This window comes from Oncorhynchus tshawytscha, linkage group LG02, assembly GCF_018296145.1.
Source record: "Oncorhynchus tshawytscha isolate Ot180627B linkage group LG02, Otsh_v2.0, whole genome shotgun sequence".
Taxonomy (NCBI): Eukaryota; Metazoa; Chordata; class Actinopteri; order Salmoniformes; family Salmonidae; genus Oncorhynchus; species Oncorhynchus tshawytscha.
Genome location: NC_056430.1, coordinates 63,445,733 through 63,469,856, shown reverse-complemented (window position 1 = coordinate 63,469,856; position 24,124 = coordinate 63,445,733). Strand labels below are relative to the sequence as shown.

Sequence of the window (24,124 nt, the reverse complement as noted above, 5' to 3'; positions counted from 1 at the left end):
ACCTACAGCATGGTCAAGCTAAACTACTATTGATTACCACAAGTCACAAAGAAAACAGGAGCTGCCTCCACTTTTCCACCACCATTTCAACATCAAATCACCTCTGCTTAGTCAAATACAGTAACAACTAAAAGATACCAAAAATGATTTAGTCCAATCAATGTAAGCTAAATATGACGTGGCCAGGGGCACAACAAGGTATGAATTAATAGTTGGATCAGAATCGATGTTATAATCATTGGCCAGTACATAGAATTAAGTAAAACCAGAAGTCCAAATCCCCATCTCCATCCAGATACATTCAGCGTCTTGCGAATTTAAGGGAAATTATGAAACACAGAAAACAAAATTATTTTTTTATTTTTGGCATCCATGAATACACTCCACTGACTACATGTGGAGATGGGGGAGATGACATTGCAGATGAGACAGCAGCTGGCAATTATTGGGTGAACCTACAGGGACATCTCATCCTGTGAAAGGCATGCTGGGAACATGAGCGAGGACAGAACACGATCTTTGGGTGGGTAATACCCATGCGAGGGAGATGGGGCTGTCAGGAAGAGAATGTAGTCCAACAGTAGCTATTCTTGTGAACCCACCATGCCTCCTCCCCACCTCTTGCAGTTGATCTAGAAGTGATGGAGAGACTACAGAAAGATGAGGACAGTGTTGATCCATCTGATTTGTTTAAGAGACATCTGGATACTGTGTATCAGCATTGTGGCCATTTACAGATGGTTCAAAAGATCTACGGACAGGACGTACTGGGCCAGCATTTGTAGTACAGGAATGTGGGGTGGCAGTCAGGAAACGTATTACAGATCATCTGGCGATATATACATTAGAGCTGATGGCCATACTGGAAGTCAAGCCAGACAGTAGTTATGTACTCTGATTCACGTGCAGTGTTGGAGTCTGCAGTACTTTAGTACACGTAGCAGACAATACCGGCTTTGTGCCGTACTACAAACCCATGGTAGGGTTAGACAGATGGGTATACAGACAAGATTGACTTGGGTCCTAGCCCAAGTGTGTGTGTGTGAAGGGGAACAAGGCAGTTGATGTACTGGCTAAACAAGAACTTAGTCCCCTTGGGATGTTGATGTTTAGGTTTCAAATGAGCAAGGCAGAGGCAAAAAGCCTGATATGGACAGTGGTGGTGCAGAGATGGCAGGAGCAGTGGAATAGAGATACTAAGGGTAGACATGTATTCTAAGTACAGAGGAATGTCGGGAAGGGGAGGACAGCAGGAAGAGACAGAAGAGAGGGGGCTATTTTTTACACGATTAGGGGTGGGACACAGCCGGTTAAATAAGACTTTATGGGAAAGCATCCAACAGGAAAGTATGATTATTGCCAGGAAACAGAGACAGTGGAGCTTGTATTGACATAGTGTAGGCAGTATGAGTGGGGAAGAGGCTGAGATCCCATATGAGGGAGAAGTGGATACAGGAAATTAGTTTAAAGCGTATACTAAGTAGAACGTCATTATATACAGTCTACATTTGTAGTCTTTTTTAAGAGAAACAGGCTGACAGGTAGAATTGTGTTTCTCCCAGTCTCTGGCCCACACTCCAGTACAGTAGGCGGCGGTAATGCACCATAACGTTGGATGCCAACTGCCGATAAACCCCACCGAAGAAGATGCCATAGGAACCGGCCGCAGAACTCAGACATGTCAGGGGACATACCTAGACAAGTACGGTTATCAGCACACTTTACAGCCTGGTAAGTTTGATTCCGTTGGCTACTTTACTTAAAATATAATGGTTCAGGTACATTTTATTTTAGAAACACTAAAATCATGAAGGCCTAATTGTTCACTCAAGCAAATAATGTAATAACGTCTCTTCAAAAGGGGAAACGGTAAGGTTAGATTGAAAATAAAGTAGATAATGACTATGCGCAAAGATAGTATCCTCAAAACCCAAATATTCCGTAGCTGCACCACGGAAGCAAAGATTATCAATACGTTTTGTTTTGCTAATGCATTTTGTTTCGCCAGAATGACTGGCGACATACTGCTATGTTAATACAGTGTTGCTGGCCTTTTACTCCACCCATTCCATTGGCCACAATGCAATTTAAAAAAATGTTATTTAAAAAAAAGTGAACCTTTATTTAACTAGGCAAGTCAGTTAAGAACAAATTCTTATTTACAGTGACGGCCTACACTATATGAATTACATACTGGTTTATAGAGAACTTTGTGCCGATGTTCCCCAATTTCCCCTTTGTGCCCGATGTTCACAATCATTGTAAAGCCCTAGTTGTGTTGTTTTTGTAACCTGTGTGAAATGGCTAGGTAGCTAGTTGTGCTCTCTAGTAGTGTTTCAAATCAGTGACTTCACTCCCTCAGACCTTGAAGTAGTTATTTCCCTTGCTCTGCAAGGACTGCAGCTTTTATGGAGCGATTGAAGAGGGGCGGAAGCAATACTGTTTCACTGACAGTCATTTCTGAAGATTAAATAATGTGATTAGAGACTAATTTAAGGAATTAAACATCTGTCCAAGATTTTAAGGTCACACTATTACGTTAACTAAACTCTCATTTTAATATGGTGAAGCTATTCCTGCAAAAGTTTTAATTGGACATTAATAGTCAAATCAGTGCAAAAGCAGGTGAGCTGGTTCTACTCTTTTTGGCGCTTTGTGGCGGGAAACTGAGCTAGTCAAGAACAACATGTCAACCCTGCTACTCCTATGTACGGTCAACCCTGCTACTCTTATGTACGGTCAACCCTGCTACTCTTATGTACGGTCAACCCTGCTACTCTTTGTACGGTCAACCCTGCTACTTATTTGTCACCCCTAAAAATATTTAAGGGATTGGGAAAACTCTTTAAATTAGGTTGAACATGTGTGTTTTGACATGTTGAAATTCAGCATGTAAACTTTTTCCCACAAAGTTGCACTACTCCCAAGGCACCTAATTGGTGGAGCTACCCCAGTATTGTGAGCATAGCAATAGCTATACCAAGTGGTCTTAGGTCTTAATTTTTGTACACTTTTTTTTGCAAAACAAAAAAGACCTTGCATATAAGCACCATGTAAATAGCAATTGATTACAATTTAATATCTTTAGAATGAGTTATCAACATTGCAATGTTTTGAATTGTGTGCTTTTATTTTTAAGGTTTCCATACAAAGGTGATGTCATAATTTCTGCTTTTGTCAGATTAGTAGTTTAAACAGAATACTTACAGACAACACAGCAGCAGACAGTTGTAGTTCCATCATGGCCGACGAAATGTTTTCCCTCATGAGTCTCGAAGACGAACTGAGCTGTAGCATCTGCCTATGTGCTTTCGACTGTCCGGTGACAATTCCATGTGGACACAACTTTTGCCAAGCGTGTCTCCTAGAAACATGGAAAGACAACTACAGCTGTCCACAATGCCGGACCCACTTCACCACCAAACCAGTGCTGAAGAAGAACACCGTCCTCAGCGCTGTTGTGGAAACGTTCAAAATGAAGTCGAATAAAAGCGACCTCCCCAATGAGATGGGCAACTTAATCAAGTGGGATGCGGTCAAGATGGAGCCCAAAGAGGTGGTTATCTTGTGCGACACCTGTATGGAAGCCAAAGCATTCAAGACCTGCCTCACCTGTATGGCGTCATTCTGCCTTGAGCACGTGAGGCCTCATCATGAGAACCCAGTGTTTGGCGCGCATCAGCTGAACGAGCCTCTGGGCGACCTGTGCGACCGTATCTGCCCCGACCACCACAAGCTAATGGAGTTCTACTGTGTCCAACATGGCCGCTGTATCTGTGGTGTCTGTCTGCAGCAGGTGCATAAAGGCTGTACCTTCTCCAACCCTGATGAACAACGGGCACTGCAAGAGGTAAGTTTACAATACATTTTAATACACCCCATCCACGGTCAGGCACAGTGTTGTGCCAGCCCATTGCACCCATGTAATGCATTACAATCTCTGTCTAGAGGTCTGAACCTTTTTATGAGGGAAGGGGAATAGACCAGAGCGTGTCGGTTCAATGGGAGCAAATTATTAATAGTGGGCAGACCAAGCAAGGAGGTGGGCAGAGCCAAGCACGAGCTAGTGAGATCCTATTGGCTCATTCTAATATTTATTTGCATATTTCCGTTATGGAACGCCTACTCTGGTGTGTGTGTACACAATAACTCAATTCGCCCTTGTACTCCTTAACAACGCAGTTATGAAACTGTGGCAAAAGTTAGTCTACAAAACCCAGTCCATTCTTACAGATTCTAGTTTTGTAAATGGATAAGTGAATGTTGGCCAAAATCTACCCCTGGGCTTCCTCTAATCACCATATTTGGTAGTGAGTGGAAACTAACCAGATGCTTCACATTTATACATCTGGTAAAATACCTAGCATACTGTTCTGTGGGGATACCTAGTAAGTTGCTTGCACAACTGAATGCGTTCAACCAAAATGTATCTTCCACATTTAACCCAACCCATCTGAATCGGAGAGGTGAGGGTGGCTGCCTTAATCGATGTCCATGTCATCAGCACCCGGGGAGCAGTTGTTAAGGGTTAACTGCCTTGCTCAAGGGCAGATTTTTCCACCTTTCCGGCTCGGGATTTAAACCACCTTTCGGGTTACTGGCCCAATGCTCTTAACCGCTAGGCTACAGGTGTAAGGTCACAGGTTCAAGCTTCACTACTGACTATTTACCCTATTTTGCTACAAAAGTAATGTGATTGATCACTAATCCTAAAATAACTAATTATCCCATCTTAAGAGTTAGAAATGTTTTGATTTATTTGGTTGGAGATAATATTCATTCATGTCTCATTCAGTCTGATTTGAGGGGCAAGTTGAGTCTGCTGGATGGAAAGATTGACAAGAACCAGACGGTCATCTCTCAGATGAGTGACCAGCAGAGCAAGTTGAAGGTGAGCGATCACTTTTTAAACAAAGGACTCAAGAAATTGTCTTAACTACCGTATTCAGTATATAAAGCAGTTTGAAACCTTGGAGCACCTGGAAAAACTAAATATCGAATACCTACAGGAAGAGCGGTGTGAGATGCTATGAGAGAGATCGATTTGAGAACTCCTTGTACTTTGTGTCCACCTCCTCCAGGACTCTGCAGCCAGCAGGAAGAGAGCGCTAGAGGATGACTACCGCCAAATCCGGGAGCTGCTGGACCGTGACGAGCGTGAGGCTCTGAACACTGTGGACCGCGAGCAGGAGAGCGGTCAGACCAAACTCCAGAACCTCATAAAGAAGTTCAACCAGAACATTGTGAAGCTTAGCGCAGCAAAAGATGGCGTCAACAGCCTGCTCAGTCGGACTCAGACTGTGGCTTTCCTACAGGTGAGTCCAGTGTAGCGAAGGTGGCGTCGGTGAACTGCCCTCACTCAGGTGATGAGCAACCTTACCTGAAATCAGAAGACTTGCGTCAGCTCCCGGCCGTAGCTCAGTGGGCTAACAGTCTTGAAATTCCGATAATGACTATAATGCATCTTATTGTTGTTTTTTTACCTTTCCTTTGGGACAGGCCTCAGTTGACATGCCGGCAGTGGTGGCCTTTGACCCCTATACCCCGAAGGTGAACCTGGACTCTAAGGCCGTGGCAGCCTGGCATGCCTACTCTGCAGTCCTGAGGGAGCATCTCACACATGTACTGAAACAGCCTGTAGAGGCCAGACTGCAGATACTCAAACCAGGTGTGTGTGTATACAAGTGTATAAAACATGCTTATGGGCGGCATTTGTATGATGCCTTGTGATATTTAATTCCAAAACCTTTGCATGGACATGTTCGACAATGGTGATTTTTATATTGGAGAGCAATAAGGGATCAAACAATGAGTCCAATCAATCAATAATTCACAATCCAACATCTTATCCCTCAAATTGGTTACCAATCTGGTGGTTTGAGGTGTTAGTTTTCCAGATTCCAAGCATTATACTTAGGTCATCTAAGTGAAATAGTCACCATTTGCCGGCCTCCACCCAGTACCCTGCCCTGAACTGGGCACTCACCCATTTTCCCATGTGTATCAAGAATGGTCCACCACCCAAAGGACATCCAGCCAACTTGAAACAACAACTGTGGGAAGCATCAGCGTCAACATGGGCCAGCATCCCTGTGGAACGCTTGACACCTTGTAGAGTGGGGATGGGCATGACATCAAATCTAACCATAGATTATTTTTTTTAAATACTGTGCTACAAAGTTCCAGGCACATCTTTCTCCATGCCGGCAGGTAGCCTAGTGGTTAGAGCTTTGGACTTGTAACCTAAAGGTTGCAAGATCGAATCCCAGAGCTGACAAGGTACAAATATGTGGTTCTGCCTCTGAACAAGGCAGTTAACACACTGTTCCTAATAATTTGTTCTGAACTGACTTGCCTACTTAAATAAAATGCTCACTCTCCCACCAATTCATACATATTCATAGATTTCATGTTGTGAATTGTTTGTCAATCTTTATGAAATCCCTGCTATATATCAATAGTAAATGTAGGCTAGTGTTAATCATTTGCCATTTCCCGATTAATCCAGACTGTTTGGTTATGGTAATTTCCGTTTATTCAATGTATTAATATGGCATAGCGTTCTCTTTCTCGTAGTGTGCAGGTTGTTTGGAGAACTCAAACTGTCTGTTTATCATACAATGTAACCAGCTACATTTCCTAATCTAATGTTTTGCTTCTAGTTAATCTAGCATTTTACCAGAGAGAGAGAAAAAAAAAGAGGCTACACATCAGAGCGCTGTCTGTTGATAGAATTTCAGTTCGTGAATTCTCATCCGAGTGGAGAAGTGCAACTGAAGCACAAAACTTGTCTGATGCAGAGCAGAAGCCACAACTAGCTCCTTGACAAATCATATGCTAATCAAGCACAACGAAACTGAGTTGGACAAGCAGCAGCAGAAATCTCGCATTATATATTTTGCCACTGCAAAGCGCAGCTGTGACTTCACCAGAGCCGAGCAGGTAAAAGCGTCTGCATGCTTCCCAACCGAAACACTTCCGTAGAGTTCGTGCATATTGACGTTTTGGTGAGGGTTTTTTCGGCTGTTCGGAGGCAAGCCGAAATTCGGAGCGAAGTCACGACCTTTCGTCTGTGATTGGTCAGCAATATTGATTCTAAAATAAAGTCTTTGTTATTCAACTCGTTCATGCACATTAGTTTGATGTAAAATTGCACAACTAAAATCGTCGGCAAAAACGTCTTGAGTTATCGTCGATTTAATTCTGACTATTTTGAGGAAGTGTATACAGGCTGAGGCGTCTCAATGGGCAAACCGTACTATTGACGCATTTTTCTCGTTTTTAAAGCAAGGTATGCGGGAGTATGCGAGCACACTCGCTTGGTTAGGGTAGCCAAGTTTGGCTAGGCGCCAGCCGAACTGGAGCATGCTGACGCCTTAACAGAGCCCATAGTTTCAGTTAATGATTCTCAAATAGCAATCTAGAAATTAGAATGTGTCTAATGGTTATGATAAATTATTCATAGATAAATGCACACATTGTCCAGTGTGTTTTAATAATTATATTTTTTTCATTAGAGCCCTGAAATTATGCGAGTACTCTTAAAACAGTCAAACTGTCAAATGCCCATCCCTATTGTAGAGGCCATGCCCCGACGAATTGAGGCTGTTCTGAGGGCGAGTGCAACTCAATATTAGGAAAGTGTTCATGTTTTGTACACAGTGTATTCAGTTATATTCCGGACTCTGACATCGCTTGTTTCTTAATTCATTTTTATTGTGTTGTTATAACTGCACTGCTGGAGCTAAGAAAACAAGCCTTTCCCTACACCCGCAATAACATATGCTAAATATGTGTAAATTACCAATAAATTGTGATTTCTTCCCAACAGCTGAGAGGTTTGCTCCTCTGCTGCCAAACTTCTATGAAATGGGTGAGTGCCATTATGCCCTCCTCTTTATAACTACTCCTGCTGGCATACAGTAACAGTTGTAACTTTTCAGAAACATATGGCTTTTGTATGGCTAAATTGTACAGCCATAATAATTAGTGAAATCAGTAGTAGACTTGTTGTGGTTGTCACTCATAGCATAATCACAACCGAGGGCACTGTATTTACTTTGATACAGCGTGACACTAAGTTTCATCTGGTCTTTGTTTCAGGAGGCATGCCACCACAAGGTCATCCGAGAATGCCTCGATCCCACAGCCCAGGAGCCCCCCTCAGGGCAAACCAGAAGAAGCCTCCACAAGATTCAAACCGAGAGAGAAGTAGGCTATTACAAGATGGGTCGTTGTGGCCTTGTAGCCTGATAAAGATTCCCTTTTTAGTGTGTCTAGGTACATTTTTACCAAGACACTACATTGAACCATTCAACAAACATAGAATACGATACACCGACTGGGTTTTTCCCGTTTCCTTATCAGACCAGACAAAAACAGGACAAATACAGCTCGTTCTTGTCAGTCAGAAACACCTGTGACATGAATGGTTCAAAGACAAGATAGCAGATTGTTTTACTGTCAGTAAAGACTTACTGCCAATTCTACCACTATTTACACCTCTAAAGGGTCAACTATGACCCTCAGTTACTTTTTTGATCCTACACGTCTCAACCATTTCTCCCTTTCAGAGTCGGACAAGAAACGAGATCACAAGGAATGGAAAGACCATAAGGCTGACAGTGAGAACTGATTTTTCAGTGTTTTTCTGTGTGTTTACTTCAATAACTGCCAAGCTCAGATAACAGGTATGCAATGCACAGCACGTTTCAAGTAACATCACAAGTTAAAATGTTAATAGTTTATTATCTAGTTTAACAGGCTTATGGCTATTCAGTCTGTTCTGCAAACCTTAGTTGGAGAGAGTGCTTAAAAGGATATTTCGACATTGTCAAATAAGCCAATTTTGGCTAGATGCTCCCATAGACTTCCAGTCATTGCACTACTACTAGTTAGCAATCGCATCAGAAACTAACTTTAACTTCCTTCAAACTGCACACAGAGACACAAATGGTTTCAATGAGTTCATCGGACTCTGGGTAAGAAAAAATATTTTTAAAAAGGGGCTTAATTGTCAAAAAGTCTATCCCTTTAACCTACAGTGCAACAAACCTGGGTTTATAAGCGCAGATAGACTGCCGCTCGAGCATGCTTTTGGGGCACAGTCGACAGCGCGCTGGACTTTGGAATAGAAGGTTGAGGGTTCAAGACCTGCTCTGTGCCTGTTTCATTACATTGATGTCAGAAGTGGTCGGACCTTGCATCCTCGACAATGCATGTGCTTGGCCAGTGAGCGCGTTCCTACAAGACGTAGAGTCGGAAGCTAGCACGAGGGCGCGTTCTTTGAAAGGAGGAAGTAGTGCAACGACCCTGGGTTTATATGCGCGGATAACGACTCTGCCGCTCGAGCATGCTTTTGTGGCACAGTCGATAGGGTGCTGGACTTCGGGCTAGAAGGTTGAGGGTTCATTACATTTAGGCAGCAGCTGACTCATACAATATTGTGTAAAATAACTGCCTGCCATCATTGGATATGAAAATATATTGTAAATTAATTGTTTGTCTTCTATCAGAAAATTCCCAAAAGCCACCTAATGCTCCCAGAGAGTCCGCCACTCCTGTTCCACACACACCAGGGGACCACCCCAGAGGACAATCAGCAGAACCCAGACCCAGGAACAGGGAGGACCCAGGTAAATGTTGCTTAAAATTATATTCTCTGCTCATGCAGCCGAATACCATAAATGAACCTCCAATGACAAATTTGAATGCAATTCTGGATACTTGTCACAACTGGGGGGTAATTCTAGCAAGATGGTTTAACATTTAGGATTCCCTGAACATATCCAGTTTCTCTTAACCAGATGAGGGAGTCTGATTTCTTGGTTCCAGAACGTTTGGTTGATCCGACAACTGTCGCGTGCACGCAACATTCAAAAAGGGCCTCATGTCGATGACCGAAATAAACTACAGCTATGGAGTCAAGACAGCCCAATATGTCACAAGTCCAGAACAAGAAACTATTGTAACATACAATGAATATGTTCATATATTTACCAAAATTGTAATAGAGGCGCGGGTGCAAATGCCAGAGAGGGTGCCGGGCAGATAATTGCGGACCGAGTAAATGCTTAAGTGAAGTGGCACAATTCCAATATCTTAATAGGCCTAGCTTACACACATGGGTGATTAGTAATGATGCTTTCACTTCAGAGAGCACTGTCATTGCAACACTGGTGATATTCATGTCAAGGCTATGGCCTATGTCACAATTGCAATGGTAGGCCCATTCCATAGCCTATGTAGGATGAATAATAATTTGAGTGCCAAATCGTTTGTACAGGAAACTTCCAGTGGCCAAAATATTGCTAAGAGTTTGTAGGCCTATAGCAGTAAAGGCGAAACCACGTTGGATTACATTGGCTATGTACAGGTTGAGTAAGTTTTATTTATCCATTATTTTACCAGGTAAGTTGACTGAGAACACGTTCTCATTTGCAGCAACAACCTGGAGAATAGTTACAGGGGAGAGGGGGATGAATGAGCCAATTGTAAACTGGGGATTATTAGGTGACCGTGAATTTAGCCAGGACACCGGGGTTAACACCCCTACTCTTACGATAAGTGCCATGGGATCTTTAATGACCTCAGAGAGCCAGGACACCCGTTTAACGTCCCATCCGAAAGACAGCACCCTACACAGGGCAGTGTACCTAATCACTAACCTGGGGCATTGGGATATTTTTTTTAGACCAGAGGAAAGAGTGCCTCCTACTGGCCCTCCAACACCACTTCCAGCAGCATCTGGTCTCCCATCCAGGGACTGACCAGGACCAACCCTGCTTAGCTTCAGAAGCAAGCCAGCAGTGGTATGCTGCTGGCAAAAGTTGGCCAGATATGAATGATTGTGCAGAAAAACGATAACGTTCCAAAAGAGAATCTTCTGAATGATTTAAAGGATAGTTGAGGTCCAATCATTTGTTCCCTTTGTAATGCACAGCAAACAATGAAGGCTCTGATGTCAATTGGATTTTCCCGCAAAGGGACCAGCCATAGCCGACGAACAACAATCTTATTGGCTGAGAAACCCAGTCTTTATTCACCAGGACAGGCTAAAATCAAGTTAACCTCTTAGGTAGGAGGTTTGCTTCCGAGCATTCGTTGCTATGGTTGATCAGGCTATAGGTCGAGCGCTCTTTCTGGAACTGGAAATGTGCTCAAATTCTAGTTTGACAGATCTCGCCAACTCACTAATCTGGCTTTCTGGAATACCCCTCTGGTAAGTCACCTATACGCTATACTAAACTAATGGTGTGGTATTTTTCTTACAGGACAAGCAAGTGTTCCCCCAAGTATCACGTCTGCAGCGAAACGAAATGACCTTCTACGATGTAAGTTCACAAGTGTTACGAAACCACGTAGCAAACCGACTCCGGCTCGATCTAGGGAAGTTAGGAGGTTTGCCAGAAGATACTGACCCTACCGTTACACTTGTTAGCACTGGGGGTCAGAACTCAATCAGGGTTACGTTAAGACACCGTGGAGCCGGCGTGAGATATGGGACGGAAAACATACCTCGATGCAGGAATGGGATATGCCACTGTGCTCCAAATTGTACTTTTCATCCACACTGCTCCATCGGAATCTTCTGGCAAGTTGCAAGTCTGTAACCTCTGAGTGTGCGTTCAACATAAGTCAACAGGGTGTTGTAAGTGTCTCTAGGGGAGACGGCTCATGTTGGTTATTGATGTTCATATGATGACAAGTATAACAATATACAAAAAGGCATGCCAAACAAAAGAGATTCAAACACTCAGCAGGAAATCCCCATTGGCTTGGGATGCTGCTCTTGATCAGCTTCTAAGATTGTTACAGTAATTGCCACTCAATCACTCACACCTGTGAGCAATTACTCAACCCTTAACCCTGCTGGTAGTCCTAGCACCTGGCCTGGCAGCTGCTGCCAGCAGTGGAGAGATGTCTGTAGTGGAAATAGACTGTCTGTGGTCTAACCACTTATCTCCCTGTATTCCTAACACTAGCTTGAAAACAAGTACAGCATTCTGAAGGAACTTTTAGAAAAATGTGAATTGGTGTGTTTGTGAGAGAGAATCTTACCTCCTGTCTCTCCCTCACCAGATGGCACCGTTCTCACCCTTGACCCCAAAACGGCCCACAAGCGCATCTCCCTGACAGAGAACATGACCATGGCCTCTGTGTCAGACGAGCCCACCCATTACCCCGATGGCCCCGCCCGCTTCTCCGTCTGCAGCCAGGTGCTCACTTCCAAGGGCTTCTCCCGCGGCCGTCATTACTGGGAGGTCAAGATGAGGAGCAACAACTTCACCGGCATTGGCCTGGCCTACAACAGCATCGACCGGAAGGGTCCGGCTAGCCGGCTGGGGCGTAACGCCCAGTCCTGGTGCGTGGAGTGGTTCAACGTCAAGCTGTCGGCCTGGCATGCCAGCAGTGAGACTGTACTGCAGAACCCGAATCCGATCTGCGTCGGCGTGCTTTTGGATTGTGAGGAGGGAACGGCCACTTTCTATAACGTTCAGGACCGGGCATACCCTTTCCATACGTTTGTGTTCCAGTTTGCCGAGGCAGTGTACCCGGCATTCTGGCTCTTCTCCAGCGGCTCGTCTGTTAGCCTGTGCAAGCTGCAGTCTTAAGAAGTTAACACAACACACACACACGCACACACACATTGTTCTCCCTCACAAATAATTATAATGTACAGCATCTGGGTCAATAAATGACTTAATCATACTGATATTGGGAACTTATATTGGAAATGTACCTTAAAGGTTATTATTTGGTTGTAGTCACTGGCTTTAGTAATAATGCAGTGTAGGTAATCCTTTTGGACTTTGGTCTCTTGTAACTACAGCAACCTCTTAAACAGGCAGCATTTGTTAATCAGTATCTAATGAAAACTAAGCACTTCCATACAGGTAAAGAAACAATTACAAATGATTATACATGTCTTGATCAGCCAGTTTTATTTACAGATACATTTAAGTGGTCTGTGGGTAGCTGTTTACAGCCTGTTTTATCAGAGCTTATGATCTCTTGGTGTGGGTCTTGGTAGTACACAGTAATCACATGTAAAATACACAAAAGAACATGAATAAACATGTCTAACATGTATGTTATCTACTGTATATGAACAGTACCACACTGTTCAGAAGGCCATGTACTGGCACACATGCAATACTTTTGCTGGTGTCAGGCATTCTGCATTAGGGAATGTCGTGTCCAATAACACCACTGGATATAGAAGCAATGAATAGAGCAGAAAAGCATCCGCAATATGCTTGATACCCCCAAAGGAAAAGTGGGTATCGTTCACTGTTTTCTTGATCTAATACATTTTCGCTAGTGTTTCACACAGCCGGTAAGTGAAGGGGGTTTCCGCATGGTGCAGTGTGCTGAAAGCACTTCCTGACACTGCTACTACAGGCTTGATAGAACCTAGCCTGGTTGCCAGATCTGCATTTGGTTGAGAATTACAGTGAACAAGGCAGAGGATTTGGTTGATCTGGCAACCAGGCTAGATAGTCCCAGCCTGGCCCATAAGAACAAGCAGAGGTCATTTAGACCCTGTGAACAGAAGTATTTCCAAATCTGGGTTTTGTAAATAGTGATGATTTAAGGGCTGGTGTTTTGCCTGTCCATGTGACCAGACAAAGGAAAAACTCTGGGTCCAAGTTATAGCTAATGTAGCTATAGCCCATACCTAGGGCATTCTCATGTAGAAGGGTACATATGTCTGTTGGTGTTAGTTTGGACATCGGTGTATGTGGGTGTCACATTGTCTGTGATGTGACTGCATGCTTCTCATAATGTCTGTATTGTTGATTGGATCTTTTCCATTTATGGATATATAGCCATCGCTATGATCGGAGAGCAAGTTGAGAAGAGCACGTGATAGATTCATTTTACTTTGCAAAGCCCAATGCCAAATGAACAGTTGGTGTAATTGCCTTCTCCCTCTATAGAATTGATTCTGTTTGTGTATAAGGGGTTTAATCTTGTTAAAGACAACTTGATAATGTCCCCTCATGATGTACTATTATAAGCAATCTGTGCTAATATATTCCTGTTTGTGGCTTATTTGTTCCTCATATCTACACACACATAGCTATATATATATACACACACACATATATACATACTGCATTTAGTAATCATATTACTTCAAACTGCTCAAAAGTAGACTTATTGCAAGTGCATGGGAAGGAAAAGTACTGATATTGCTTTCATATTATATACTTGCAAAACTAACAATGAAATTCAAAATTCATAATACATATGAAAATATTTATTATGGGTGTTTTCAAATTCTAATTTACATTGCTTATTACATTCAGTGAAATTTTCCATTTCAACATCTTCAGTAGCAAATTCAGTAAAGCCAATTATTTTCATATGTCTCTTTCATGTTTGTCTCAGGTTTTTAATTGCTATTAAGTGATTGTTTGCTTACAATAGTCTTATTTTATCCATCTTTTCTTTTTAAATGGCCGGGAAGAAGATGGTACACTTCGTACCATTAGATGGAGACAAAATGGAGTCGTATGTGTTCCATTCCATCAATAAAGTGCTGTTATGACCAACTGGTTTCTTTGACACTTTCCACAGCAATCTTGTGCATTTTATGTACAGTGGTTTGACTGAAAAAACTAAATGTGTAGCTAAATATATTTCCAAATATACTGTTCCTCATGGTACACTGTAAATTTCACTCAAAACATTACAGGAAAATGTATCAGCAATAGACTATCACACTGTCTCCTTCCATCGTGAAGTGTAGCCATAATGACGTGTACATAAACTACCAAGACTAAGATGATACATTACCATTCAATATCTGAAGACAATCGAGTTGAGAAAACAATCGGTGGCAAACAGTACATGCTCTCCTCCAGCAATGCAGTTACATTTCTATAAAACCTTACAGCCAATAGAGTACCACAGTATGAGTCATAATACCCATAAAACCTAGCTGTCAAATCCCATGGGGGATTTTTAGAAACACTTAAAATAAGGGTTGTGTTTTGTGTAGGCTTACCCTGGCGTGATGTTTTGATAACCATGTAAATCTCTAGGAAAAAGTGACCTTTATAAACATATTTGCCTGTATTTACCCCCCCAAAATGAAATGTTAATTAGCTGTTAATGTGGCTATCATAAAGAACTACAAATGCCATGATCTGGAAGAGACTGTCGAATTGAAGGAAAGGTAAGAATCTCTGGATTTATTTATCTAATGTTAAATGTAGTAATGAGTAAATTGGCAGAGTATATTTAAAGGGACAGTTCTGTGAACGGTCTTGTGCAAGTTTTAAATTGACACAATACCTGTTCGCAAAGGTGTCAGCTAGAGATGACGTGCAGGAGCTTGCAGGGATTTGTAGTTTTGCATGTCTACTTTGACGCTGATTAGAATTTTCGAATCTGAGAGTAAATGGAGCCGAATATATTGATAAGTCACCTTGTCCGAGAGAGATTTACATGATATATTAAAACGTCACGCCAGGGTAAGCCTACAGGAAACACAGCCCTTAAGTGTTTTTAAAATAGGAAAAATGAATGGTGGAAAAACAATTGGAACCATTTCCCTGTTTGACCACTAGGTTTTATGAGTATTATGACACCTCCAGTGTGGGGCTCTATACCCCTTCAACTCAACTCTGGACTTAAGCCAGTTCAACTGCATTTCTTCATTGTTTCCCTCTAATCAGGGACTGATTTAGACCTGGAACACCAGGTGTGTGCAATTCATTATCAGGTAGAACAGAAAACCAGCAGGCTCTGGACCTCGTAGGGTAAGAGTTGAATACCCCTGCTCTATACTGTTTGAAATAACATTTCTGTCCACAGTTAAGATGCTCAGACTTGGTTCTAGAACATTCAGGTTTGTTGTAAACACAGTAGAAGCGCAGATACACATAAAATGGGTGTCAAGCAACGAGACGATTACCCAACGGCTTAACACACACAAAGGGAATGTATATCACAAGCATTGGCATTATATTAATAACTATGGCCCTCCGAAGCTTTAGATGAACATTGACAATCCTCTCGTTATACAGTTGATGCCAATAGTTGGCTTAAGGACCAAGACTTTTAGGAGACGTTCCAGGTCATATTGCTTGCAGTCACGCTGCACAGATGATTAGGAGTGCTGATCTAGGATCACTTTTCCCTTATAGATCACAATGAATAAGATTATGTGGACAGGGTAACCTGGTGGAACCAATCTGATTGCTGTGTCAACCATTCTGTTCTACTGCAAGTGATTTGAAATAGAATGGCGAACGCAGTGATTAGACTGGTTCCACAAACCGAGGGACCTGCAGAAGTGCTTAGGGGCAGGTGCGCAGTGTGATTGCATAACAGACAACCTGGAACGCCACGTATAACTTTATATTATGGCTGTAACAAACCTTCTGATATCTCAACTTTGACCTCACTAAAATGACAAAACAGCATTATTCCTGAATGACATTCCTGAAAGGTGACGGAGATTCAGAAGAAAAAATAATCATTAAAACATTGTGGTAACAAACATTATGACAGTCGACACACCATAGAAATAGAATGGCTAGATGCTAATCTATTTCTATGTGACAGACATAGGGTGTCACCTAGCAGTTTGTCTAGTGATACGCAGCATGAAGACAAAGTGTTTAAAATAAACAATCTTTCCATAGTAGACAACAAACAAAATAGATACAGACAGAGTAATATCATAACTATACTTCTGAACACTTTGAGCAGTCGGTTTTGAGGGACGGTACAATTCTAACTACGTCCTACGGAGTAATTCCTACAGTGCAACAACGAAGTGCCCACACAAAGAGAGGTCTAATCAACAAAAGGACAAAATATTGCACAAAAAAAAAAGTAGAAGTGCATTTAACAGACAGTGGATTATTGTGGTAGATATTTTGTCTCCAAATATTACAAGGTCGAAATTATAAAACCTGTGAATAAATCCTTTAGAAGCATCGGATATTTCACTAGGAATGGTTAACTAAGAGTCCTAAAAAAACTAATTTTAAGAAATATAGTCAAGTAACGTTTTCTTAAGACTTAGTAACCACTAACTAGTGTCTGTCCAATACAGCACATTGGGGATTTGGCCAACATGGCAATAACAGTGCATCATCATGAAATAAGAGTAAACAAAACAAACGTCCAGTGATTGACTTACTAATATAAATATATATTCTATCATAGGAGTCGGAGTGTCGAGGTCAATGCTTCCTCTTGAGTCAGGGACACACGGGGTCCATGTTGGGAAACACTGCCAAACTATTCAAACTATAGAACTGTTATAACTATAAAACAAAGGATCAGTGCAAATATACAGCCCATCATCCACTGCAACATCTCCTTCCTTCCTTTACCCCGAGGCGGGAATATGCCTGAGCTCTGGCTTATATCATCATCTGGGGAGTGCAATCGTGGCATTATGTCATCAACATTTACTACAACGAACAAAGGAGGGGTATGGATGAAACATTGAAGAGGTGGAACTTGGGGGCTCAGGCACGAGCAGAGGAGGGACCTGCTGGCTTGGGAGAGTCATGGGTGGCGGAGCTCTCAGCCTCGGACGTGCTGGATTCGTCGTCGTCGTCCGTCTGCTCGGCGCTGTGGTAGAGCATGAAGGCCTGGGTCTTGTGGGTGATGGTGATGGTGCACGGGCCCTGGGCCCACGGCTCCCCGTCCACCTGCATGGGCATCCGGGACGTCTTCAGCACCAGCTACAGAGAGATAGGAAGGGAGAGGTGGTAAGAGAGATGGGCGGAGAAAAGCAAAGGAGGAAAGAGAAGAAGGTTATTTATTTATTTTTTAACTGGAAGAGCTGAACAGCGATGAGCACAGTAAAAACATTAAGTACATTGACATTTACTGAACATGAACTAACCTAACTTTTAAAAGACAAAACTAGCACATGACCCAGTTTCTTATAAAAGATAGCCATTCAAAATGGTACTGCATCTATTCAGCTACGGTCAAAATGACAGAACCAGGAAGGAAACACAGAATACACAAATGTGTCAGGTACACCACTGCTGTCCTCTCACACTGTGGAGATAAACAGCAAGTGGTGGTGATGGTGCTGTAACCTCACCCGGACTGTGTGGGCCTGGCCCAGCCGCACCGGGTTGGCCATCTTGACTTGGATCTGAGCACAGTGGAAGGAGCCAAACACACCCACCACCTCGAGCAACCCGTCATCCAGCCTGGGGTAGAGGACAGGAGGGGGAAAAAAATCACTTAGAAAACGACACCGTCGAAAAGCGTTATAGAGCATTCATAAAGGCTTCATAAGGCCTAGATATATGCTTCACAAATCACGACATTAGCTTATGAATGATTTCTGAAGCATCTCTAAAAGGTCTTAATATAGAGTATATGAAGGCTTCACAAAAAAGGACAATGTGATCTTGAGTTATGCTTTCAGTGATAATACACAAACAACTTTTCAATGGACAGCGTCCGTCTGATGGTAAGGGCTTTCGAAGCCTTGATTGTCTCCATTTCTGTATTGTCTAAAGTCCTGTGTGAGCCACTGGTGCTCACCGCGTAGGGGGGTAGGGCTCGTCCCCCATGCCCTCCCACAGACGACAGCCTCCGCCCCAGTAGCCGATGTTACACACGATGATGCCCTCCAGACTGGGCAGGGCCACTCTCTCTCCATCCAACTCCAACTGTGGGAGCGCACACACAATATTACTAAATGATATGAGTATCCGCTAGTTCAAGGAGGCATCCAAAGATTATACAACGCACAAAGAATGCTCAAGTTCATTTGAAGTTTGTGACATTTGCCAAGGCAACGGAACATTCTATTAAATTCTTCGAGGCATAGAGGTGAAAGACTGCACAATAGACATGAGAGTCGTTCCATGAGGCCACCGTGTGTGTCTGCCTGTGTGTTGTTCGTGTGTGTCTGCCTGTGTGTTGTTTGTGTGTGTCTTTGTGCACACCTTACCTCAATCCTCTTATCCAGGTCTTTGCATTCTTGAACTAAGCAATCTTTGGTGCCATACATGAAATATACAGCCTATAAGGAAAGGCAACAGTTTGACTGTTAAAAAGGGGAAAGTAATATGGACAAAGGACACGCGTTATCAAAAGCAGGTCATGTTTGAACAAATTCAAATATTTATTACATTTTCACCCAAATAACCACTCCTAGACTATTCTGAATCAGCCATTTATAGAACAACTAACCACAATTGATATTCAGTAAGTAAAAGCATTTCCAAATGCATTTGACTAAGAGAGAAAAGTAGCATTAAAGAATTCTTTCCAAATTGATGTGTCGACCATTACACTCAAGCGACCACCCTGGAAATTTCCTCTCACACTGTATGTAAATTCAACCACGTGAAGACATTTGCATACGTTTGTGAATATTTTCAGATGCATCTTTGGCCCACTGACCTTGTTGATGATGCGGCTGGAGAAGAAGGAGGGGGTCTTCTCACGGTGGGTGTGGAAGTTGAGCGCCATCAGGGCATCCGGGCCCACTGAGAAATAGTTATTCATGGACAGGACCTGATGAGAATAGCACACATGAGTTAGGAGGTCCTTTAGTGTATAAACAGTGAATAAATCAATCACATAGGCTATTCCAGTAAGCAGGATCATTAAGTTAACCAGCTAACGTTGATAAACAACCATATAACTTGTTTTTCTGGTTCATTAAAAACACTGAATATGTATATTGGTTGTTGTTTGTCAAGTCAATTATACCTCATCAATTTTAAGTCCTTCATAAAAATAAGTTATTTCAAGCCATTTTGGACAGTTAGCTGGCTTACTCATTGATACAGCATTCTGGAACAGCCCCATGATTGCAATGGATCACTTGGTTGCAGCATGGTTTTGGCAGTGGCAACACCAGAGTTACAGGTGTGACTCCTGTATGGGCCACACACTGAATACAGTACGTGTTGCTGAATTATATCAAAATGCAGGGCAAATGGACAAGATCAAAAGAGGCTAGCTAGAGGAGGGTGAAATGCAACTCACCTTTGGCTTACGAAAGTAGAGCCCCTTTGAGGCTACCTGAACTTTCCACCTGTCAGGACATGTGGAGATAGAAATGTCATACTGGATCATTTACAACCATGCTACAACACAAATGGAACTAGGGATATTGAGCTTTGCAGCATAAGCACAGAAGGCTACATTACATGAGCTTTGTAGCATTGGCACAGGAGGCTATATGACTTGAGCTTCGTAGCATTAGTACAGCAGGCTATATGACTTGAGCTTCGTAGCATTAGTACAGCAGGCTACATGACTTGAGCTTCATAGCATTAGCACAGCAGGCTACATGACTTGAGCTTCATAGCATTAGCACAGCAGGCTACATGACTTGAGCTTCGTAGCATTAGCACAGCAGGCTACATTGCTTCCTCTGGCTCTCCACTGACCTGTCCATCTTGACCACCTCTGCTTCGAGGACATTCCGGAGCACCTGCTCCACAGGGATCTCCCCGGCGTAGCCCGACCCCCAGCCCAGGGAGTTGGACAGATCGTTCCCTGTACCCAGGGGCAGGATCATCACCCTGGGGATGAACTGATCTTGGCCCTGGAGACCAATACACACATGTGAAACAGACATCATGGTGCTGCTAACATATCTTCCTCCGCTGTCCCTGTTCCCATACCGGGATCAAACCAGTGATCCTATTTCGCCTCTATGGCCTATTTATTGCCTTACCTCCCTACATTTGCACACGCTGTACATAGATGTTTCTATTGTGTTATTGACTATAGGTTTGTTTATGTGTAACTCTGTTGTTTTTGTCACACTTCTTGGCTTTATCTTGGCCAGGCTTCAGTTGTAAATGAAAACTTGTTCTCAACTGGCCTACCAGGTTAAATAAAGGTATATAAAAATGTTCATAAACACACGTGACCGCACTCCTTCACAACGTACCAACCGTTTGAGCTATCAAAAAAATATCTAATGTGATAGCTCCATCGGAAACATCTCAAGCTAGCTGAAAATGTTAAAACAGGCACGCCATCTACAGACGTCTTATTCAATAATAACCAACAACAACAGTAGGTACAGCAGCGTTAGTTGCAACAGCAGTTTGGACAGTCTGGCATAGACCTGCACGACTCTCATCTGCTCCTGCCACTGTCATGTTACACAAACACAGCTTTACCTTGAGCTTCATGGTGTCGATGGCATCCAGCACCCAACCCACGGTTCCGTCCCCCCCACACACCAGCACCCTAACACTGCCTGGAGGCAGCAGGGTGCACAGCTGCAGAGCCTTGGAGGGAGGCAGCTCCGACAGGTCAAACACCTGAGAGAGGAGGGGAGGAGAAAGGAGAGGAAAGGAGAGAGGAAAGGAGAGGAGGAGAGAGGAAAGTAGACGAGAGAGGAAAGGAGAGGAGGAGAGGATAGCAGACAGAAAATGTATGATATGGGAGGAAACAAAGTGGACGGGAGGGGAGGGAGATGTTTATGTATCCCACCATCACCGAGCCACCTCCACAATCACTTTAACTCGAAAGATTGCCTACTGTGCACCAGTTCAATTTGACCTAGACATCTTAATAATTCCATAATATGCTCCTACAGGATGCTACACAGAGGACTGACTGACCTGGACAGGGTTGAGGATGGTGCGGAACTCTCCAAGCAGAGCCTCCCCCATGTTGTTCCCACTGCGAGTGTTGGCCAGGACCAGCACTGGAGTCCAGCTGCTCCCACAGGCAGACGCCAGCTAGACACACAGTTAAATTTGTTTAATTTCACCTTTATTTAACTAGGCAAGTCAGTTAAGAACAAATTCTGACTGACTCAAGAGGGACTGGTAGTCGCTAGTAATGCAACCACACAATCGGTCCCGATCCACCATTTGGGCCACCATAACCCCAGACACCGACCCCTCCCTGGGTGTGACCTCTGACCTTGCTGTACTCATCGGGATGCCTGCGGCGGAGCTTGTTGACGTGGTGGAGGTAGTGAGGGGGGATGATGAGGCTGCGGAACTCGCCCAGCTCACAGCGCTCCCCGTCCGACAGGCTGGCCTTGCAGTCATCGTGCACCATTGTCTGACACCACACACACCTGCCAAGGGACAAACACACACCCATCAGTGGATCAAGCACAATTTGTGGCGCTCACTGTAATGTCAAGGCAAAAGGTGGACAGAGAGCTAGTTAAGAATTGTATATATGAAAGGAAAAGGACATGATATTAATTCCTGTCAATTTGTAAATAAAGCAATTTCAGCTTCCCCATGATTGAAACATTACAAATAACACCCTCCGTCTTTCGTGCCAAAACCAGACAAATGTTAACGCCTTCGCATCCTGCTGGGCTTCACTTTGATTAATGTGGCAGACATTAATTCACACACAAACGACAGCCTAGAAGCAAAATAATATTACCTGAAGTCACACAGCTTCGGTTGGTTCCCACATTGCTCCTTGCAGACCACACAGACACTGCAGAGAGGGACGTTTCCCCGGACCCAGCGGTGCTCTAGTGTCCCATCGGCTTGGGACGGAGCCATAATCTCTTTGCAAACAAGGCTCCGGTCGGCCCGACGCAGGCATGTCTCGTCGGCGCACACTCCGCAGCAGTCGCAGAATGCCCCTTGTAGAATGTGTTGTTGGCATACACAGCAGTAGGTGGGCTTGTTGAACAGGTCGGTGCAGTGCCAGCCGTGCTTGCTCTTGCGGAAGAAGTCTTTCATGTGTATTTTCCGTTTGGAGCGTTGGACACTGCACCACAATGTAATGATCACGGGCACTACGACAGCGAGAGAGGTCCAAAACAGGAGTGTCCACTCTTCCCGTGACGATTGGTCACGGTTTCCCTCGTCCCCCTCCATTGACATCCGAGGAAGAGTGGTTGGTATTAACGGGAATAAACTAATCAAATCATAGAATATCACGAGAATTCATATAAACATTGTGCGCAAGGCGCGCGCATCATGGTGTCCATGCAATAGCTACGAGAAAATGACAACCTTCTCGTGTAGCGAAATAACGCACAAAACAAGGCTCGAGCGAGATTGTAAACAATGACTGTCGTGATTTTTTTGTGTGCAAAAGACGTAGCTAGACGACGACCACCAACATTTGAATCATTAGCTTACTGTTGTTGTTATCAGAAGCTATGCTAGATATAGTTACTGGGCACCTGATGTGCTCCTCACCTCTCCAGCAATGACTACATTAAAAGCTAGTAATCAATCGTCTGTAAAAAAAAATAAAGTTTTTAAAAACATCGAAACGCATGCACAAGCATTTATAATATTAAAGGTTGCATTGAAGTGACAGCTTCATTACTATATCAATAACACGACTTAACAATAGATTCGTCGATAAAACATATGTCCAATCGCAAACAGTTGCCTTCCCACTTAATGGCAGTGTTCAAGCGCGTCAAAACCGTGTTGTATCATGGGTACATTTTGACTGACTGATCTGCAAATAATATTGAGCAGTGATTTACATAGAGATAGATATAGGACTCATCTTTGTATCTGTGGAATTATTAGCGTCTGTAACAACATGGGTAGCGCCATTGAGGCTATCTCCATTTTGAAGTAATCCATTTTCTTCTTCCCGATTGGCTGATCCCTCCTGATGACCCGGTTGGACAAAACTCCAAAAGGGTCACTAGGAGGGATAAACTAATTAAGTCCCACCCACTTGACCACATTAAAATGGTGGAAGCCCTCAATGGCGCTGCCCATGCTAATAGCTCTTTGGCCACTAGAGGCCTCTATCATTCTCTATGGTTATTTATGATGCAATGTGATTTGTAAATCAGTTAGTTTCGAGTCGTCTTTAAAGCGGGCTGCAATGTCGAACGCGCCGATTATTAATAGTGTCGTCGGTTTTAATGGGCCAATATGCTAACGTAAACCATGACGTAAGTTTTTACGTACTGCTCAGCTGACTCCGGCAACTGAATAACATATCATATATTGTTGAGGGGAAAGATTTAGAGCTGTTTTTTTTATTTTACTTTATTTTGAGCTTTTCGTTCAGTATATTAAAATAGTATTACTAACATTTGCCTTAAAGGCATCAAGACACATCTACATAACATATTTATGTTATAAACGCAGACAGAGCTTCACATTCACTGATAGGCCTATTAGCATGTAATTTC

General features: G+C 43.2%; 2 protein-coding genes across 3 annotated transcripts; one reads left to right on the top strand and one right to left on the bottom strand.

Annotated features, from left to right (window-relative positions):
• The first annotated feature begins 1,616 nt into the window (after positions 1-1,616).
• LOC112245830 (E3 ubiquitin/ISG15 ligase TRIM25-like) lies at positions 1,617-14,561 on the top strand. Of its 2 annotated transcripts, none has more exons than XM_024413996.2 (11): positions 1,617-1,731; positions 3,140-3,850; positions 4,796-4,891; positions 5,082-5,315; positions 5,500-5,668; positions 7,832-7,873; positions 8,107-8,211; positions 8,574-8,624; positions 9,516-9,635; positions 11,274-11,333; positions 12,082-14,561. In XM_024413996.2, the coding sequence occupies exons 2-11, from the start codon at positions 3,242-3,244 to the stop codon at positions 12,612-12,614; spliced, it is 2,019 nt and encodes a 672-aa protein (XP_024269764.1). In that variant the 5' UTR covers positions 1,617-1,731; positions 3,140-3,241; the 3' UTR covers positions 12,615-14,561. The 2 variants fall into 2 exon arrangements, with proteins under 2 accessions (XP_024269764.1, XP_024269763.1); XM_024413995.2 differs by having other exon boundaries at positions 8,104-8,211.
• Positions 14,252-23,526, bottom strand: LOC112245509 (diacylglycerol kinase epsilon-like). Its single transcript, XM_024413628.2, has 11 exons — positions 22,387-23,526; positions 21,904-22,063; positions 21,597-21,716; positions 21,150-21,293; positions 20,406-20,563; positions 19,999-20,047; positions 19,408-19,521; positions 18,953-19,024; positions 18,541-18,668; positions 18,089-18,200; positions 14,252-17,717 (listed from the first exon to the last, which is right to left on the bottom strand). Exons 1-11 carry the CDS (start codon positions 22,836-22,838, stop codon positions 17,499-17,501), a joined length of 1,728 nt encoding a protein of 575 aa, XP_024269396.1. The 5' UTR covers positions 22,839-23,526; the 3' UTR covers positions 14,252-17,498.
• Between the last annotated feature and the right edge of the window lie 598 nt (positions 23,527-24,124).